This window comes from Lolium rigidum, chromosome 2, assembly GCF_022539505.1.
Source record: "Lolium rigidum isolate FL_2022 chromosome 2, APGP_CSIRO_Lrig_0.1, whole genome shotgun sequence".
Classification (NCBI taxonomy): domain Eukaryota; kingdom Viridiplantae; phylum Streptophyta; class Magnoliopsida; order Poales; family Poaceae; genus Lolium; species Lolium rigidum.
In genome coordinates, this window is record NC_061509.1 from 154,135,464 (window position 1) to 154,154,134 (window position 18,671).

General features: G+C 49.1%; 2 protein-coding genes across 2 annotated transcripts; both read right to left on the reverse strand.

Annotated features, from left to right (window-relative positions):
- Positions 1-8,316: 8,316 nt before the first annotated feature.
- Positions 8,317-9,004, reverse strand: LOC124690235 (cytochrome b5-like). The gene is made up of 3 exons (XM_047223648.1): positions 8,854-9,004; positions 8,666-8,732; positions 8,317-8,570 (listed from the first exon to the last, which is right to left on the reverse strand). Exons 1-3 carry the CDS (start codon positions 8,935-8,937, stop codon positions 8,317-8,319), a joined length of 405 nt encoding a protein of 134 aa, XP_047079604.1. The 5' UTR covers positions 8,938-9,004.
- A 5,273-nt stretch (positions 9,005-14,277) lies between these two features.
- LOC124687502 (iron-phytosiderophore transporter YSL15-like) lies at positions 14,278-16,969 on the reverse strand. The gene is made up of 7 exons (XM_047221277.1): positions 16,582-16,969; positions 16,316-16,485; positions 16,079-16,176; positions 15,831-15,965; positions 15,550-15,739; positions 15,325-15,442; positions 14,278-15,244 (listed from the first exon to the last, which is right to left on the reverse strand). The coding sequence occupies exons 1-7, from the start codon at positions 16,967-16,969 to the stop codon at positions 14,313-14,315; spliced, it is 2,031 nt and encodes a 676-aa protein (XP_047077233.1). The 3' UTR covers positions 14,278-14,312.
- Positions 16,970-18,671: the final 1,702 nt, after the last annotated feature.

Sequence of the window (18,671 nt, forward strand, 5' to 3'; positions counted from 1 at the left end):
AGTGGCCGAGCTGATCCATGCCTCAGCCAAGTTCCAAGTCCAGGTGCACAGCACATGCCTACACACACACACAGGCTGCTCACACAGCAGTGTGCATGCAGCACACCACACACACACAGCTGGTGAGTCACCAACAGGCTGCCAGGCCTTGTTGTCGACCAGAGGTGGAGAGGGAGATCATATAAAAACCTCTCCAACAGTGAACCCTAGATCATTCATCGACAGCAGCCTCACAGGGTAAGTCTCAAGAACAGCACAGCTGTTCTATCTGTCCAGATTCACCACAAAATCAAACCAAGAGCACAAACACAAGGAGGAGCAGGGCAAGCACCCAATCACTGCTGAAGCAATCCTCTACACCAACACACTATTTCTAGGAGCTGGAGTAAGGTATAAATATGATCATGAACAGACCAGATGGTTCTGTTCATAAAATTGCACAGGCATGATCTCCAGCACACCAAAAAGGGTAGATACCCTATGTTTGTGTCATCATCTGGCTGTAAAGCCATTTGGTGCAAGCAAATATGGGTAAAGACCACTAGGCAATCATCCTATGGGAACAATAGTTATGCAAATCAGAGCATAATTAAAGAAATCCAGCAAGGGATGATGTCACAGCTAGCTTAGCCCACACACTTAACACCTACAGCTACCTGTGCCATCAGACTATAGACAATTCCTTGTCTATATTCTTTGTCAACATCAAAGGGCCACTGGAAGTCCAATATTGGATCAAGCCAGTGAGCAGTTGTTCCATTCCAGCAAGCAATCACCAACCATAGCAAGTCACAGAGAGGTAGGAGCAACCATTTCTAGCAGATCAAGTCTGCCAGGGTCACATCGGCTACCTAGCCACTTAAACAGATCACCAAAGCATCACATCATCACCCGGTAGGGTTCGGGATGAGCTAGGGTACCCAACCGATGGTTGGCATCCCTTTAGCCTCATTATTCCATCCATGAGATCATTACTGCTAAACAGTTCACATCATTTATTCATCTAATAAAGCCAGGAAACACAGATAAATGAAACAGTTAAGTAACCCAAGCATCAGTTGATGCTTGAGCAAGCATCACCTGGCACCAGCACAAGATATGGTGTCACACTAATCAAAAACAAACACCAGAGAGGCACATACAGTAGATTAGCCAGCAACAATCAAGCAGCTGATGATCACAAGATCATCAGAGCTTGACATACTATGCAAGTGATTGTCAGAGACAAGTCTGGCATCCATTCATGAACCATATAAACTAAACAGCCCACAGTTAAGCAACAATTGAACTACAGATAATTACATAAATCATTTTATGTTTGTATCCAGAAGCATATCATCAAGGAATTAATGTATATGGACAACAATGAAGCAAGGCAGAGCCTACCATGAGCCATCAATATTTAATCATCACACAAACAACACTGGTTCTTGCTAAACAGCAAGAATCACTCACAGTAGTGAACCGGGGGAGCCGAGCATAAGCATAGCACAAGCAAGCAAGCCACGGCGGTGGCTAGGGATGCTCAAATGAGCATCTAGATAGATCATACCATGCATAACCACTAGGGTGAGCAGAGTCAGTAGACAAAGGAAGCATACGCCACAGTAGGGTGAGCACACGCGTTTAGACTAGGGCAAATAGAGCAGCAGCACAGCAGCGCGAACAGCAGCAGCACAGCAGCACGCAAGCTTGCACATCTAGCTAGACGGCGGCAGAGCATGGGCACGGCAGGCATCTCCACGGAATGGAGCAGCCGTGGCCAGAGCTAGAGGAGGAGGAAGAAGAACAGGCACTGGGGGTGAGAGAACGGTGGCGCACGTACCAGGGCGAACAGGCAGGAGTCGAGGCCATGGCGGCCACGGCGGCGCGCGCCGAGAGCTCGGAAGCACCTGGCCAAGCCAGGCCAGGCTCCGACAAGTGCCGCAGCAACCCGCACACCGCGGCGTGGTCCACGGCGGCGTCACCGCGCCAAAAACCCAGGGAGCGGCAGGATCGCCACGGATCCCATCAACCCTAGCCGCCGCAGAGGAGGTCGGGGACGAGTGAACCAGGACGCGAGCGTCAGATCGACGCGGACCACCGTGTCCGCCGTCGAGAGGCGGTTCAGATCCACCTAATCTCGCCGGCGGCGATGGCCGGAGTTGGCCGGGATAATCCGGCGAGGTGGGCGGCGACGCGGGATCGCCAGAGAGACGCGAGAGGGTTAGGGTTTGGTCGCGTGTGAGCGGAGAGAGGGAAGTGAGGCTGGTCGAGCCGGACCAGGCCGGTCGGTTCGACCAAACCCACTGGGTTGCACCGACAGGTGGGCCCAGGGGCATTTTTGCCATTTCACAATTCTATTAAAATGCATAAACTTTAGAAAGGCACAATAATTATTTAACAGTTCTGAAAAAAATAATTAAAAATATGAAAATTAATCAGCATAAAATTCTCTATCTCAATAAAATATCAAAGAGAATTTTTGAAGACAAAGAAGAATAAGTCATAATTTGATGATTTAAATAATGATTTAAATCACACATATTATTTTCCATAATGAAAATAAGTCCATTAATGCATTTGGACTTTAAAAACACCTTGACAACATTTCAAGGTTGTATTTTACTATAAATCAAGTATCCCTAAATTACTCTTAGTATTAATCTCTTACATGAAATAATAACGACATCGGAAGGGGGGAACAAACCCTAAAAATGGAATCATGCATAATTTCTTCTTTAACCATTGCCCTTATCGGACAATGATGCTATTTTTCAGAAACAGTGGACAAGGGTCAGTCCACACCTTCCAACTGCAAAACTTTGCAGTGTTCAGGCAAGTTCATCACTTGCTCATGTCATTTGAGTATTTCTAGCAAATTACTTGCAAAGTATTATGGTTATCACTATTGCATAAAAACCAAAACCACTACTTTCATAACTATGAATATGACTATGTGGTGGGCAATGGAACCATGGATTGTGTTGATATGGTGGAGGTTCCATTGCAAGGGTTAATATCCATCTAGGATTAAACAACAAATGTCGCCGGTGATTCTTGTGCCGTAATACCCGTGTTAACCATAAGATCCGGAGTGGGACGGAGTAGTCAAAAGTGTTTCCACCTCTCGTTCATCAACGGATGCGCTTTACCGTAGTACACTTGTAATCCAAGGGGGCAAGCTGGTGAGGCTGGGGAGTCCTAAGTCCCCACGGCATAGTCCGTAGTACACTTGTCGCCCGAAGGAGCAAGATGGTGAGGCTGGGGAGTCCTAAGTCCCCACGGTATTGCGGTCTAGGATGGGTTGCAGCTACCGGCGTAGGAGTGTATGGTAGAGCCCAGCACTGTTGTCGTGGTCGGGGTCCACCTTGAAATCTACAGGAATAATGGGACCGACATGGACCCAGGGTCGGGGCATGCAACAAAGGGTGGGTGTTCGAGGTAGCGGAGGAACATGATTGGCTAGACCTTATACCGGGCCTCACACCGAAGGAAGTGTGGATGGGAAAGCTGCCCGGTTGGCACCAAGGTTAAGATCTCTTATGGGTAAAGCAACACACCTATGCGAGTGTAAAGAAGCGTGACTCGTCACTCCCTGTTCCGGGATTGAGGAACTGCGAACGCGGCCGGAAAGGAGCTCCATGAAGTTCTAGTAAACCGGTGAAGGCTGACGGACATAGCTCTTTGAAATAAAAGCAATCTCTTGAAGAAATGTTTATCAAAACTTGCATTGGTATTAGACTATCTGGTCTAATATCGTAGCTAGTGCATTAAACACCTCTTATCTATAATGAACTTGTTGAGTACGCTCGTACTCATACCACTCTTAAATCCCATGCTTAGATTGTCTGAATCGCCTGGAGGAGGACTACGACAACAATGAAGGAGCCGAGATCATCGGCTATGATGAACCTGACCTCTCAGGAGGTGTTGAAGGCGTAGACTATCTCATAGTCTACGGATCCGGGGAGGCTTCCGGAGGAGAACAAGCTTAGAGATATCCGATAGTACTAGTAACCGAGCAGCCCGAACTCTAGTATCTAGCTGCTCGATGAAATAAATGTTTAGTTTAATGAGACTCCTGTATTGTAAACTGAGTTGGGTTCACCTCGAACCCAGGAGTATCCCTCTTAGGACCCAAGAGGAGCTCCAAGACAATATATGTTTGATGCTTGTAATAATAAGTGAATGAGTTATGGACCCTGCTATGTTCTGTTGTACTACTCTGAGGGATGTAATATTTGCGGAATGGTACTTCGTGAATGTTATATCAACGACTGGCATACTACAACATGCAGTGGTATGCAGGGTCACCACAATGAACAACGATCCCGTCGGAATCCCTTGGGACGTGGAACTCATTGTCAGATGAGGATGCGTCGTTCCGCTGTTTGTAGTAGAAGAAGGTGTCACTGTATACGCCATTCAAGTAGAAACATAACTTAGTCCCTGGCTCCATCCCGTAGCGTTTTATCATCTTCTTCCAACTATGTCTGTGGAAATATGTTCGCTTCGCCTGATTGATGACTTCAACAACAAAGATCCTGTCCGTTATGGCAGTGTGTTCTGCTGGATGACAACTTCAAATGTTTCCAAATAGTTAATGTTTCTATGTATATGCTCTATGAAGTCACGCCTTACGCTACATGGGATACCCTAAACACAATTATGGAAGAAACAACAATTAGATTAAAGATACAAGTTAATGCAACTACATATATGAACGAACTAACTAATTAGATTAAAATATACCAACATAGTTTTAGAATCCTCCTTAAAAAGAATATAAAACTTTTTATCCTTGCACCTATACTGTCCACAGTCTGCGCACTGGTGCAAATAAGCAGCCATTTGCTGCATATATAACGTTGTATTATGTTAACAATTATAGCATACTATAAAATACTAATCTATTAAACACAAAAATTAACTTCAAATAAGGCCTCATATATATATTGACCCAGAAAACCACGGGGATGGGGTCAGCGAGCCAAGTACGATGCACAAGATTTGTACTTGTGCATATGACTAAGCTCGCTGACACCATCCCATGATCACTGCCAAAAAAACTAATCATCGGCCATTACAAATATATCATACAAAATCTACATGTAGTAGCAAACAAATCAAATGTACAACAAATTAAATCTATGTAGTAGCAAAAAAATCAAATATTCAACAAGTAAATCTACATAATATCAAACAAATCAACTATTCAACAAATTAAATCTACATAGTACCAAACAAATGAAATGTACAACAAATTAAATCTACAGAACATCACATATACCGATCGGCGCGGGCGGTCGACGGGGAAGATGGCGCGTGTGCGGGTGGGTGGGCGCGCACGGCGGTTAGGGTTGGCTCGATCTGATCGGGGACAGAATAAGGATAAAATCAGAGGGCCGGGGAAGGCTCGTTATAAACAACCGACTTACTAACCGCGGGCGAGCTGCATGCGCTGCGGTTATTATTAGCCGCGTGCACGTCGGTGCACTGCGGTTATTACTAGCCGCGTGGCGCTCCTGCCACACGCTGCCAATAATCCTGCCCCTATATTCAGTTAATCTCCCTGCATGTTGTGTGTGTGATCTGATCCTAAGACGAGCTCATCTTCGAGAAGCTCGAGCTTCCCATGGTCAATAGGCGGAAATCTTCGCGAAAAAATTTGTGTTCTGGGAGTGTGTGAGGGATACATACATATATGTAGCATCAAAGTTGGCGGAAATTCAATTCGGCTCCCAGGTGCGTATGCACCCTCTACCAAAAAATCATATTTCGAAATGTCAAAAAATTTAATATTTTTTTTCATGTACATCTTCATAATATATGTTCGTTCGTCAAGTTTCAAGAAAAAACCAATATTTTTTATGGTCTATATAAAAAAGAGAAAACTTATCTTGTGAAAAGCATTATTTTTAGCACTCAGTTTTGTTTTTTTTACACACGTCACATGATAAGTCGATTTTTTATGAAACAACTTTGTAAGCGTGTAGCACGAGAAGATTTACATGCGAATTTTTGGTTGCAATTTTTTTGAAATTCAAAATATGTCTAAGATGCATTTCAAAATAGAGGGAGCATATGATCCCATGTTCCAAAACACCACTCCCCAAAGTTGGTGCGTTTACACTATGCTTATCTTTTATACAGTGTAGCCATTGACGATATCGTGAGCACTCACAAAAAGTAGATTGTAATGCGTTTGTTAGGTGTCACAAACATCAGTCGCGTGCCGCTGCTACTAACAACGTACCCGTCGCGTGTCGCCAGGTTCACCTGCTTCTAGCATTTTTTGTCATCTGGAAAGGTAGTCCCACGTACTAGTCGCGTGCCTCCTCGGTGGGCACGCTGCCATTACCGGCTCACTAGTCGCGTGCGCCTTTTTGGGCCGCTGCTAAAAACAATAGTCACGTGCGCTCGTCAACGTCTGTTGCCAGTAGTCGTGCCCCTATAGCCATTTTCCTACTAGTGACCGCACAGGGCGTGGTGGAGCATCGGAAAGTCAGAGCGGTGGCTTTGAGTATTCGACCACTTATAGGGTGTTTGGTGTTGTGTCATGTGGAATATGAGGTGGCTCTCGTCGTTGGTCGATACTATATCGGGAACCACTTCTGGCGCATGGTCTTGTGGATGCAGTCTTCTTCACCTTTGTGGGAGCTTCCCAGATCCCGGGTTTGCTCCTCCCATAGCAGGCGAAACTTGTTCTCTTCGGAAGTTGTGTGGGATCGACTATTTTGGTGAAGCGACTATCTTTGTTCACGTGGTTGGCGTTCTTTTGTCCTCTTTTATATGTCGTTGGCAATAATGGGCACCGCCCTATTATGCTCGCGATTTGGGTGGGCTTGACCCTGTTGCATCAGTTTTTGTATGGTCTCATTCTAATTGCTTGGACACTTTCTTCTTAGTTAATACATATAAGATGAAGATTTTTTCTTCGCTTAAGATAAAGGAGGAATTGGATATATAGTAGGGGCTTTGGATGGGAGTGTGCATATATGGAACATGGGGGCATGTGAACCCACTTTTTGAAAAGTTCCGTTTGTGATGTCAAAACATGTTTTAAAAAGCGAAACACAAAATGATTTCCCAGATGATCACAAATATGTGCCCTGGGTATGAGTTTCGTGACGAAAAAACTTTTTATTTTGTCTCGGCAAAAAAGTGAAATTTTGCAGGGCTATATAGTAGTATATATGCGACGTATTTTATCTTTTTTTAGATTCTGAAATAAAAAAGTGGTTTCTCCGCGAAAACTTTCTACGCACACATGAAACATGCGTACGTATCCGGATATTTTTATTTCAGAATTTTTTAACATTTGAAAATGCGTTTCCAACTAGGGTTCACATGCACCCATGTTCAAACCGGACTTTTCCCTTTGGGATGGATGAAATATAACTGCAAGTCGTCTCTAAACCCATCAGTCATCAACTTCTTGGTTGGCTTAGTTGATCGCCATCGTCTGCCCAAGCTAGGGCATAGCGAGCAGTCGCCTCCCACTTAGCTCTTGTTTGATACTAAAGTATTTTATGCTGATTAGTAGGGATAAATCTTTAAGATAATTTTGTAAAATCTCTACATTCACCCAATCCTCATAAAACTCCAATCCAGTCCTGTAAGTACAGATCGTGTACTGAGATAAGAGAAAATACACTTAGGTTTGAGCGAAAATAGGATAAATAAGGATTAAGTTAGCGCAATACACCAAACATACATTTGGGAATAGTTGAACATTTAGGGTTTGGTAGGGATAATCCCAAGCGCGACACCATTGCCTGGAAGCTCGATCCGGTCATCCCTCCGAGCCGCCTTCCTAATCCACCTCTCCACCGCTAGAATCATTGCAGTTCTATTTCATGCAGATATCATATTTTCTAGAAGTTCTACAAATCTACATGAGCTTACAAAACGAAAACAAGAAAAAACTGAAAGGATCAACACGAAGTTATCTATCCGGGAACTGAACCCTGAGCATGATTTTTCTTTGCCGTTTGATAAACATGGCAAGTTTTTTCCTTTAACTCTTCATGCATCGATAGAGATGAGGCGCCATGTCTCTAAAGACATAGTCATTCCCAGAAAGGTATATATTTCATGTCCTAGATAACGCCGAGAAACATCTTACATTATTGTGAAATCGACCAACCATTAATCACAAGCACAAAACCTCCCCGTACAATAGGATATAACCAGAAATCTACGATTGCAGTGTTTGAGACGGAACACTCGCCATGTTGACAGGTAGTACTTCCAAGAAGAAGGCTGTAGGATTTGCATCACGGCGGAATTCGCCACGGCATCTGCTCTTCTTTTCTCTTGACCACTAGCTAGCTAGTACTCTGTAGTGGTGCTGGTGTAGTTTTGGAGCGCGAAGGCCACCAGCAGGAGAGGCGCGGCGAGCTGCAGCAGCGTGATGCAGAGGCTCGTGGGGCCCGCTTTCGGCTTGGTAGCCCATGCCTTCTTGGAGGGTTGGGCGAGCTCGGCGGTGATGGTCGCGGCGTCGATCTCCCCGATGCAGTACTGCGGCAGCAGCTCCCTGGCCGCCTCGGTGTGGGCGTCCTCGAAATCGACCGTCGCGTCCTTGCCTGAATGTCCGGGATGCAAACATGTCAGATCACTCCGCCTCGGCCAAAGTAGAAAGCGTACGCGTGTGGAAGATGAGAGAGGCAGGAGTGCTCACCGGTGCTCACCAGCATCACGTCTTCGCCGCCGGGGTGCTCCGCCATGAACGGCGTCACGTTGTACACCTGAAACAGCCAACGGCGCGCGGTGAGTCCGGGAGAAATTAAAAGCATGCCCAAATTTCGCGCAAATTTCGTTTCAGGTGAAGCAAGGATATGTAGACGCCAGGGTATACAAGCAAACAACCTTGCCGTGGATGATGAGCCAGCAATCCTCCACGGTGTTGTGCTTCCGCACCTCTTCGAACGAGTATACCTTCCCTCCCGCCATCACTTGCTTCCAAGATTCAGGCCAACACCGGAGGAGGAAACTGAGTCAAGAAACTAGATTCTCCTAGCTAGTAGTCTGGGTCTCTGGGAAAACTTATGAAAGATGGAGTGAGGGGCTCAGAGTACTTAAGCCACCGTTTTGTGCCGCCCAGTCTTCCGATGGTACTTAACCCATGCACTGTACAGTCTATCCGCCGCAGCGCAGTCTCAACACGTGGGGGCGACCCACGGTTTGGTTTTGACCTGGGCGGCCACGAGATGTCTCACATTCTGACTCGAAGCTCGCGTGCCAAAGAAATCCAGGATCGAAATCAACGGAAAGTCATCAGCGCTTCTGATAAACAAACCCTCGCTCGTCGCCATTTGCTTTTACCCGAGGTGCATTGCGCAAGAAGTACTAGGGTAATCGCCACTGGAATTCGCCGTAAGGGCATCTCCAGCGGCGCGACGCAAACGGTTGCTGAGCGACCGTTTTCGTCCGCCGTGACCGGAAATGCGTCTGGGGCCTGTTCCAGCGGGGCGATGCAAAGTGACCGGGCTGTCCGCGGAGACGCAAACCTGGCCCAAATATGCGCCAGGTTTGCGTCTCCGCGGACGCTCGGCGGTCGCTCCGAGCGTCCTCCATTTCTTACCCGGTCCCGCATGTCAGGGACAGCGAAATCGACCGCTTCGATTTGCTTCTTGTTCCCCTTCTTTCCTGCCCTAGTGCGACGGCACCACCCCCACCCCTAGCGCCGCCGTACGGCCGTAGAGCCGCAGTAGTCGGCGTCGGCTCCGTTCTTGCCGCGCGGGAGAGCAGGAGCGTGCTCCGCCGCGTACGTGCCGGCTGTTTTCGGCCGAAACGGTCCCGGTTGCGCCGCCCTTCCGCGCCGCCCACGACCTGTTCGGTCAATTGCGCCGGTAGGTTTCTACTCTTGTTTTCGGCGCTATTGTGCGCGGCCATTGATCCGCAATTTGCACCCACGCAGATGGACATGTGGCAGATGTTGGACAAGTTCCACGCGGAGGTTGTCGACTCCTCTTCCGACGAGGAGTCCGATGAGTCCACGCAGACATTGGCAACTACTGCGGCCTCCATGATCCACGAGTTCACCTCTAACCCGGGGCCGCAACACCGGGGCTCTGTGAAGGGGCGCTCCAAAACCTGCCGCGCAACAGAGTGGAAGGGCAGGCCCGCCTCCACAAGGACTACTTCCACCTCACCAATCCGATCTTCCCGGAAAAATATTTCCGGCGCCGATACAGGATGTCAAGGGACCTGTTCTTGGTCATTCTGCGGGCGTCAGAAACTACGACCCCTACTTTCAATGCAGGCGCGATGCAACAGGTGCGTTAGGCTTCACCTCCTACCAAAAATGCTCCGTGGCTATTCGCATGCTCTCATACGGAATGGCTGCGGATATATTCGATGAGTATCTTCGAATGGGTGAGAGCACCTGTCCTGAGGCCATGTACAGATTTTCCTGAGCCGTGATTGCCGTGTTCGGAGAGTATTACTGTAGGGAGCCAACTGTTGAGGATACAAGGCGCCTCCTGTCTATCAACGAGTCTAGAGGCTTCCCAGGAATGATTGGCAGCATAGATTGCATGCACTGGGAGTGGAAAAACTGTCCATTTGGATGGCAGGGTGCGTACAGCGGGCATGCGGAGGGAACAACTGTCATTCTTGAAGCTGTCATATCTCAAGATTTATGGATTTGACATTCATTCTTTGGCATGGCCGGTTCCAACAATGACATCAATGTGTTGCACCGATCACCGGTTTTCAACCGGCTCATGCAAGGCAAAGCTCCCCGGGTGAGCTATGAGATCAATGGAAATGCATATGACAAGCCATATTATCTTGCTCGATGGCATCTACCCTGACCGGGCCACATTGGTGAAGACTGTCCGTAATCCAAACTCCGAGAAGACGAGAAGGTTTGCGAAGATGCAAGAGGCTTGCAGGAAAGATGTGGAGCGCGGGTTTGGTGTGCTCCAAGCTCGGTGGGCAATTGTCCGTCACCCGGCAAGAACATGGTCGCTGAAGACCATGCATGAGGTGATGACATGCTGCGTGATCATGCACAACATGATCGTTGAGAACGAGCGTCCTGATGGCCGCAATGAGAACCAATGGGATTTCCAAGGTGAGCTGGTTGCGTCACTTCCTGGAGCTTCATCTTGGCAGGACTATCTACATAGGAATGTAGAAGTCACTGACGAGAACGTCTCCAAACAGCTGCAAACGGATCTGATTGAGCATCAATGGACATTGGCTGGCCATGCAGATCATGCCTAGAGGAGTACTATCTTATTTGACTTTTTAAAATTTAAATGTAATAACTATGACTTCGTTGAATATTATTTTGTTGTTTCGAAACTTCATATTTCATGCAAACGCGGAAATGCGTCGTGGAGCCACCCAAAGGTGCAAACGGACGCGCGGACAAAAACGATCTGTCTCGCGTCCGCCGCGCGACGCAAACAGACATTTCGTTGCGGTACAACTGCTATGCGAGAGAGCATAGCTTCAGCATCCGAAAGGACATTTTGAAGAGGGCAAAGCGAGGGAAACGTGGTAAGGGAGAAATACAATTAAGCCGGTATGTCTGTTCTAGGGCAGGAAAACGTCAGAAAAAGCTCTTAACGCAGGAAGGCCACAGTCGTAGGTTGAGACCCGAGACTCGTTGCAACTGCAATGCCTGGGTCTGCTTGACCGTGATGTTCACGCCCATTGTCAGCACCAGATATCACCTACACCTATAGGGAAAATAAGTCATAAAAGTTGTCGTTTCAATGGTAACATTTACGGTTTGCCATAGTAAAACTATATACTTACTTTGCTCCTATTTTCAAAGCTTGATTCCTCGTGATGCAGTCCTACCTCCACGCTATATTCATCAAACCCAACCTCCATGTCTGAATACTCATCCTCCTCGTGACCACCGTGTAGCACCTACACAGCAAAAAACAAAGAATGTAACATATTATTTCATTGCTTCCATTTATTGGTAGCCATTAAAAAATAATCAACATACTTCACTCATGTTTTCTAAGGATGCCGATGATGGAACGTTCTGCCCAACAGGAGATACATTTTCATAGATCCTGGATTTGGAACTATTCTCCGAACTAGAATCATTATCGCTCGTATATCCGTCATCGCCGTCACTCCAAGTTGAGCTATAGTTCCCCATTTCTCTAAAAACTACACAAAAACCGCACGTAATAAAAAACTAATGCAAAATTCTAAACAATACGCAATGAAAATCACTATTTCATATTTAGTACACTTAATTAAACGCATACAGCGGACAGTCTGGCAGCGAGGAGCCGGCATGTCCGCCACGGGCCGGACTGTCTGGCGCTCGTAAGTTGGCCAGTCTGCCGTGCGCCGGACAAGCAAGATACCCCACGGGACATGTTCGGCTAGAGAGATTGAAACGAACCTCCACGTCGTGTCCCGTCTAAGCCGGAGAGACGGCTCGAGGCGACGGAGCGCAGCAGCGGCGGCTCGTCGAGCAGGCCCTGAAGATCGTGAAGATGGTAGAGTGTCGAGATCTTCGGGAAGATATGCTGCTGGTGGAGGAGGTCTATGGTGACGGAGTGCGGCGGCGGCGGCTCGTCGAGCTCCCTGGAGATGCCGGTGACGAGGAGATCGTGGAGAAGCGACGGAGGAGCTCTGTGGCGACGGAGTGCGGCGGTGAAGAGGAGATCGTGCGACGGAGTGCGGCGGCGGCTCGTCGAGTTTGTTGGTGATCGTGGTGGAGAGGAGATCGTGGAGAAGATCGATCGTGGAGGAAGGTCCCAACAACCTATGCATACAGTATAAGAGTTCACGTACGAGCTTGGATATGGGTTTGCCGGGCTTTTGAGCCCAAACTCAGTTTCGGTAGGGGGGTGTTGTACTGGAGCACACGCCTTTAAGAGCATCTCTAACAGAGCCCGTAAATCCCGCCGGAACCGAACTTTTCCGGCGGATTTACGGGTTCGGGCTGAAACGCGCGCAGATCAGAGCCCGTAAACATGGGCTGGCTCGAATTGGAAGTTCAGGGGCCCGAGAAACTCCCCGAATGGCCCCTATTAAAAGGGTTCGCGGAGGGGAGTTCGGTTCGGAAACCCTACTCCCCTCCCGACGCTCCTCTCCCGTCGCCGCAGCCTGCGACCGCTCCGACGAGCAATCCCGAGCCCTCGGACGCTGCTCCGCCGCTACGGCCACCACCCCGCCGTCCGAAATGACGCGTGCAAGACGTGTGGGTAGGGGCGGTGGCCGATCCGGAGTCGGAAGGTCAAGTTGCCGTCCGCCGGGCGTACGGGCGGAGCCGGAGCGCGCCAGGCGGTCGCGCTCCGACGCCGCATGGAAGCGGGCCGGCCGCAAGTGGCCGGAGCTAATGGCGCGCCGCCTTGAAGCGCGCGCGGAGGCGGCTGCGGCTGGGAAAGCGGAGGCGCCCCCCGCTGTCGGCGCGTGCAGCCCGTCGTTGCCCCCCGAGCGGCAAAGATGACGACGACGCAGACGGACCGCCTCTGCTCTGCGGGAGCACCTCCGGCGCGGCGGCAATCGAGGTGGCGGCGCTCGTCATCGCCTAGCAACCGCCGGCGACCATAAACCCTCCGCCGACGCCCCGGTGACAGTATAGTCTCCGGGTACCTAAATTTCTAGTCTAATTAGGTCCGTAGTACGTAATGTAGGTCCAATGCGGATGTATTTTGCCACTATTATTGTAAATTATGAACGAATTAAGCTTGATCGGATGAAATCGAATGCAATCGCGAAAATCGATTTTCCGCGACGTTTGATTTTCGCGAGTTCGGTTTGCGTTTGCAGTTTCTATTCTGCACCGTGCCTAAATGCGCTCTCAATACGTTGGAGACTGAACTCAGTTTATTCGGTTCCGATAAATACGGGCTCTGTTAGAGATGCTCTGACAAGATAAGTGTTTCCCTTTTTTGCTCTCAAAACTACCCATTGTGTTATTTGCACCCATTGGAGGAGCGGAATCCCAATTGTTTCAAGACGGTCGCTTGGGATATGTTGAACTAGTGTGGATGGCGGTGCAGTAATAGAATTTGTCATGCATAAGTGTGACATGTATTTTCTATTGCTCACTCCTTTCACTTTGTTAAACTCTGGATGATAACTCTGCAATAAATATGTTCCTGTTATCTGAGAAGTGTACAAGTATAGAGTACATATGTATTGACATCAATCCAATATACAAGTATGATTAAGTTACAGTCACACGACAAACGCCAATTGGACATTAGAATGTACAACACAGCAAAACAACTCACACCATCATGTCACCTCTAGACATCTCAAGTACCAAAGCATCTGGAATAAAATAACATGTTGTTCATATTTCACCCCACGTTCATGAATGACATGATTCTCTATTATGGCGCAGGTGTAAAGTTCATGCAAATTGGTGGTTTAATCTTGGCAAGGGCAAGTATGGAAGAAGGAAATGTCCATATGCCATCCCCGCATATTAAACCTGATGCGACTGCAGGGACCATGAATCCAGCCTCCTTTTTGTTTATCTTGTTCCAGATGAAAACCACTAAACTCCCAACGCACATATCAATAGCAAAGCTTCCTCCAACAAGGAATGGAACTGCCATTGCCATTGGTAGGGGCACATATTGCCTATACCTCTGTGGCATGACATCTCTTGCTATGCTGAGGAGTGCAGCAAATGCGAAAAATCCAGCAGAGAGTGCCAGACAATACTTCGGCAACACTGAGAAGCCCTCCACACCAAGTATTGCCATGTTACGGTATATCAGTGCATACGGTGCCTTCCAGGTACCATCTGGGTTGCCAATATCAAATGCCTTGTAGAAGAGCATGAACGTAAGGGGAGAGACAATGCAGCCCATGGCTGTCCCAACGGCCTGTGCCACCATCATGGATCTTGGTGATGTCTGAGTGAGATAACTGGTTTTGAAGTCTTGCATCAGATCTGCAGATATCAGCACTAGCTGCTTCACACATGTACCAACAACTAGACCTGCAACGACACCATTGTCCCTGCCAGCCCAACCGGCAAAGACGAAGAGTCCTATCTTGCCATAGTTATAACCCATGTTGATATCGGTAAGCCCCGTCCCGTACGAATTGGCGAATCCAAGCATGGGGGCGACGATATAGGCTATAACCACATAGTACCATTTCACCTGTCGGAACATTATTGGCGTGGTAACCACTGCAATGACGCTTAACAAAGCATACCCCGTGTACGCCATCCAAGCGGGGATATGGCCCTTCCCGAAGATCTCGTCGCGCTGCAGATCCTCAAGTGAGACCGTATTGTCCACATCTTTCACTGTAATTCATTCATTCAATATTAGAAAAACTTATATACTCCTTAAATGTACTAGATTTATGTTGTCCTTCTGTCCTCACCTTTTTTGTCAACACGTTTACGGATAAACTGTCGATACATGCCCTTGAAAGTGATGGTAATGATTTTTGTGAAGTGGTAGAGTCCATCCCCCATGATCAGAGCGATGCAGATGAAGGCCTGGATGGTGAAGAAAATTTATTATCACTGACATGAAAATTGTAACTATTGTGGCTGTTAATTTTCAAATGACACTAAGAAGAACAAGGTCATGCTACAGTACATACCTTGTAACCATACAAACTTTTCATGCTGCTTTCTTTGACATTTGCAGGGTACCAATCACCCTTGTTCTTACTGATGAGTGGCCACAATATTCCATAAGAAAGAATTGCACCCAAGAGGGTGGAGATATTTACAATATGTGGGCAAATCATCCCGGCTCCCACGTATGTCATGCTAAAGTCAAAGAAGAATCTGAGAAAACAAAACGAGAGTTAAGAAAGTCTGTTTCACACCACAGATTATAGTGATCCGCAATGAGAAACCGAAGTGTCAAAAGGATTACGTCTGCTTCCAGGCCTTCAGACCAAAAGTCGGGAACTGGACAAATCCACAAACATCGCCACCGGTGTAGAACCACTGGAAGAAACTCCATAAAAAGCTGCCTCCAAAGTATTTGAGGAACCCGCGGATTTGCTTCCTATCACGGATGGTAAGATCAATTCATTCAGATATGTGAAGTAGAACATCATTGGACATTGCTTAATTTAACGACTGATGAAAGGAAATGCAACGAGGTCACGATATACATACTTTGAGTTCTTGTCTCCTTGAGTGGTATGAAACCCGTTTATAAGAACAGCTGTTGCCGTCCCACTTGGGTAAACTAATTTATAGTCCACGACCAGTACCTGAAAACATCATGTTTAACGTTTAGTCACAAAGACAGATGAACCATGCCCAATTTTATAGAACAGCATGGCTAGTCATTGGTTGTTTGATTCCCTTGAGTATTTCAATCCCCAAAAATGAGCAAGAAGTGAGTGGCACCTGTCTAAGGGGGATCAAGGTGAGGAGTCCCCCGAAGCTGCAAGAAAAGAGGAATGCCGTCATCCAGCCAATCCCTGGCTCCTTGTAGCTCCCCGGCCCGTTGCCCGGCGAGTCGCCGGCCAGCTCGTAGGTATTCTTGTTTAGACCCAACAAGGTTGACCCGAAGCCACCTGCAATGCACCAGCCACACAACCAATCAAGTAACTGCAAAACCACTACGGTAACTAGCACCAACGCATGGAAGTATATCTGCATATGGCACTCACCGGCGAACGCGATGGTGTAGCAGGCCACGCCGCAGGTCTGGACGATGGTGTTCTCCTGCCGCGTGAAGGGGCGGGACACGATGCCGAAGCGATCCAGCAAGCGCGTCCAACCGCGGAGCGCCAGGAAGGAGAGCAGCGCGGCGGAGACGTTGAGGGTGGGCACCAGCCCCGTGGTCAGCGCGATCTTCATCACGATCACCGTGTAGATGAACCCGATGAGCAGCGCCGCCACCATGCCCCGCACCGTCAGCTCGTCCTGCCACCGCCCCACCGGCTCAAGCTCCCGCTCCAAGGCCAGCGCGGGGTCCGACTCCCTGTCGCCTTCCGCCGCCACGTGCTTCTCGATCTCCGGCGCGATCCGCGTGCGGTCAGGGATCACGGCCTCCATGGCCGCACTCTGCTCCTTGCCTCTCCACGCAAGGAGAACTGGAGAAGCACTCGAGGCGGCAGCTAAGCTTCCGGGGAAATGACGCCCCGTTTTTCTACAATGCAAGTCGGGGATGAGATATCCTGATGGAAAACGATTGTATTCCCCCGGGGGATCACGCTCCGCGCATCCTCCGGGTGCGTGGCCGTTGGATCAGCTCCATCGCGTGGACGTGCTAGCGTCTCCCGCGAGACAGGTCATGGGTGGGGGCCACCACGACCTTATCGTCTCCATCTTCTCTTCTTTTCGTTCTCGCACACGAATTCCTCTGGCACCTGCCCGTGGCGCACAATCCCGATCCCCAATCCAACTGCCCCATACGGCCGCCTCTTCGCTCGCAAGGAACGTCATCGACGAGTCGTCGCCGGAGAGAGTAGGGCCCTCTCGCCGGTTCCCGTCCGCAAACGCCTCCGGGCCACATCGACCCGCTGGAGCCGCCGCGCCCTCGTCATCGTCGGCCGTCCCCCACGGAGATCCGCCTGCCGTCCCCCACGGTGGTGGCGCAGCGGCCCATGGCTGGTCGTCGATGAAGCTCCATCTGTTGTGCCGCCGTTTCTTCCTCTCGCCGTCGCCGACCTCCCTCTCGTCAACCTCCCCGGTCGGCGATGTTCCCTGGCCTCCGCACCTTCGTCCTTGAGCTGACCGAAGCAGCTAGAGGAGGAGGGTGCATCTGCTTTTTCCGCGGCGGCTGGTGTCTATGGAGGCAGTGAGCGGCGTGAGGGGCGGCAGCGAAAGTCGCGTGGCCTTCTCTTGCTGCGAGGTAGGCGACATTGCTCGTGGGTTGGTGCCCGTGCTACCTCATTTCGCAGCTGTGCTTCCATGGCTGGGCATCGGTGGTACTGTCGGTGTGCGATTGTGTTGTCGTAGGTGTGCGGATGTGCTGCGAGGAGAGGACGGCTCACGACAACGCTGCTGCGGGCGCCACCGACGTTTGGGCCGGCCGCCACTGCGCGCCGCGACAGCGTCGCCCGCCTAGCTCGCCGCCGCCGGTCGGGCTCACGACGCGGTAGAGCTCCTCAGTGGCGACAGCTGCGCCGTCCAGCCGAGCTCTCTGCGCCTCCTGCTATGATTTCTGGATGACTGCCTTTTGCACCATCGCGGGGTGAGTCTGGCTTTCCTGGATGTCCCAACCATAGTGCTATCATTGGCCAACAAGGGTGCTACCAACGGTGGACGGGGAAGCTACACATGGTATTCCGAGTTGCTACTGTATGGTGTCCTGATTTGGGACTTTGCTCCGCCAGCTACATAGATATATACTTTTGCTATTTTTGCTACCTCAAAGTGCTACGAAGCCACGATGCTACAATAGTATATTTTTTTGCTACAATTATTAAAACTGTTTTGCTACTTTTGGTACAAAATTATGCTACGATTTTCCGACGAGGTTGGGTTTGCTACGATTTTCCGGCGGAGGATGGATTTTTGCTACCATAGGCATAGGGCGTTGCTCCTAGCAGCTTGTGGCGTTGCTGTCCTTGACGGACGGAGTTGCTACAACCTCGGACGGCGTTGCTGCCGGTTGCAGGCGATGTCTCCGTTGATGTTTTAGAGAATTTGCAACATATGAATAAAAAATTTGCTACAATTTATTTGCGATTTTGCTACATTTGCGTAATATGTTTGCTACGTGGTCTCCGACGAGGTCTCCGGCGAGGTCTCC

What these genes read in the sequence shown, in the direction of transcription:
- LOC124687502 (XM_047221277.1), bottom strand. Translation starts at nt 16,969, where the DNA reads ATGGAGGCCGTGATCCCTGACCGCACGCGGATCGCGCCGGAGATCGAG. An exon ending in AAAGTTTGTATGGTTACAAG is followed by an intron (nt 15,443 to 15,549) that starts GTATGTACTGTA and finishes TTCACCATCCAG; the next exon opens with GCCTTCATCTGCATCGCTCT. An exon ending in TAAACGTGTTGACAAAAAAG is followed by an intron (nt 15,245 to 15,324) that starts GTGAGGACAGAA and finishes AATGAATTACAG; the next exon opens with TGAAAGATGTGGACAATACG.
- LOC124690235 (XM_047223648.1), bottom strand. Translation starts at nt 8,937, where the DNA reads ATGGCGGGAGGGAAGGTATACTCGTTCGAAGAGGTGCGGAAGCACAAC. An exon ending in GGCTCATCATCCACGGCAAG is followed by an intron (nt 8,733 to 8,853) that starts GTTGTTTGCTTG and finishes TGGCTGTTTCAG; the next exon opens with GTGTACAACGTGACGCCGTT. An exon ending in CGTGATGCTGGTGAGCACCG is followed by an intron (nt 8,571 to 8,665) that starts GTGAGCACTCCT and finishes CCGGACATTCAG; the next exon opens with GCAAGGACGCGACGGTCGAT.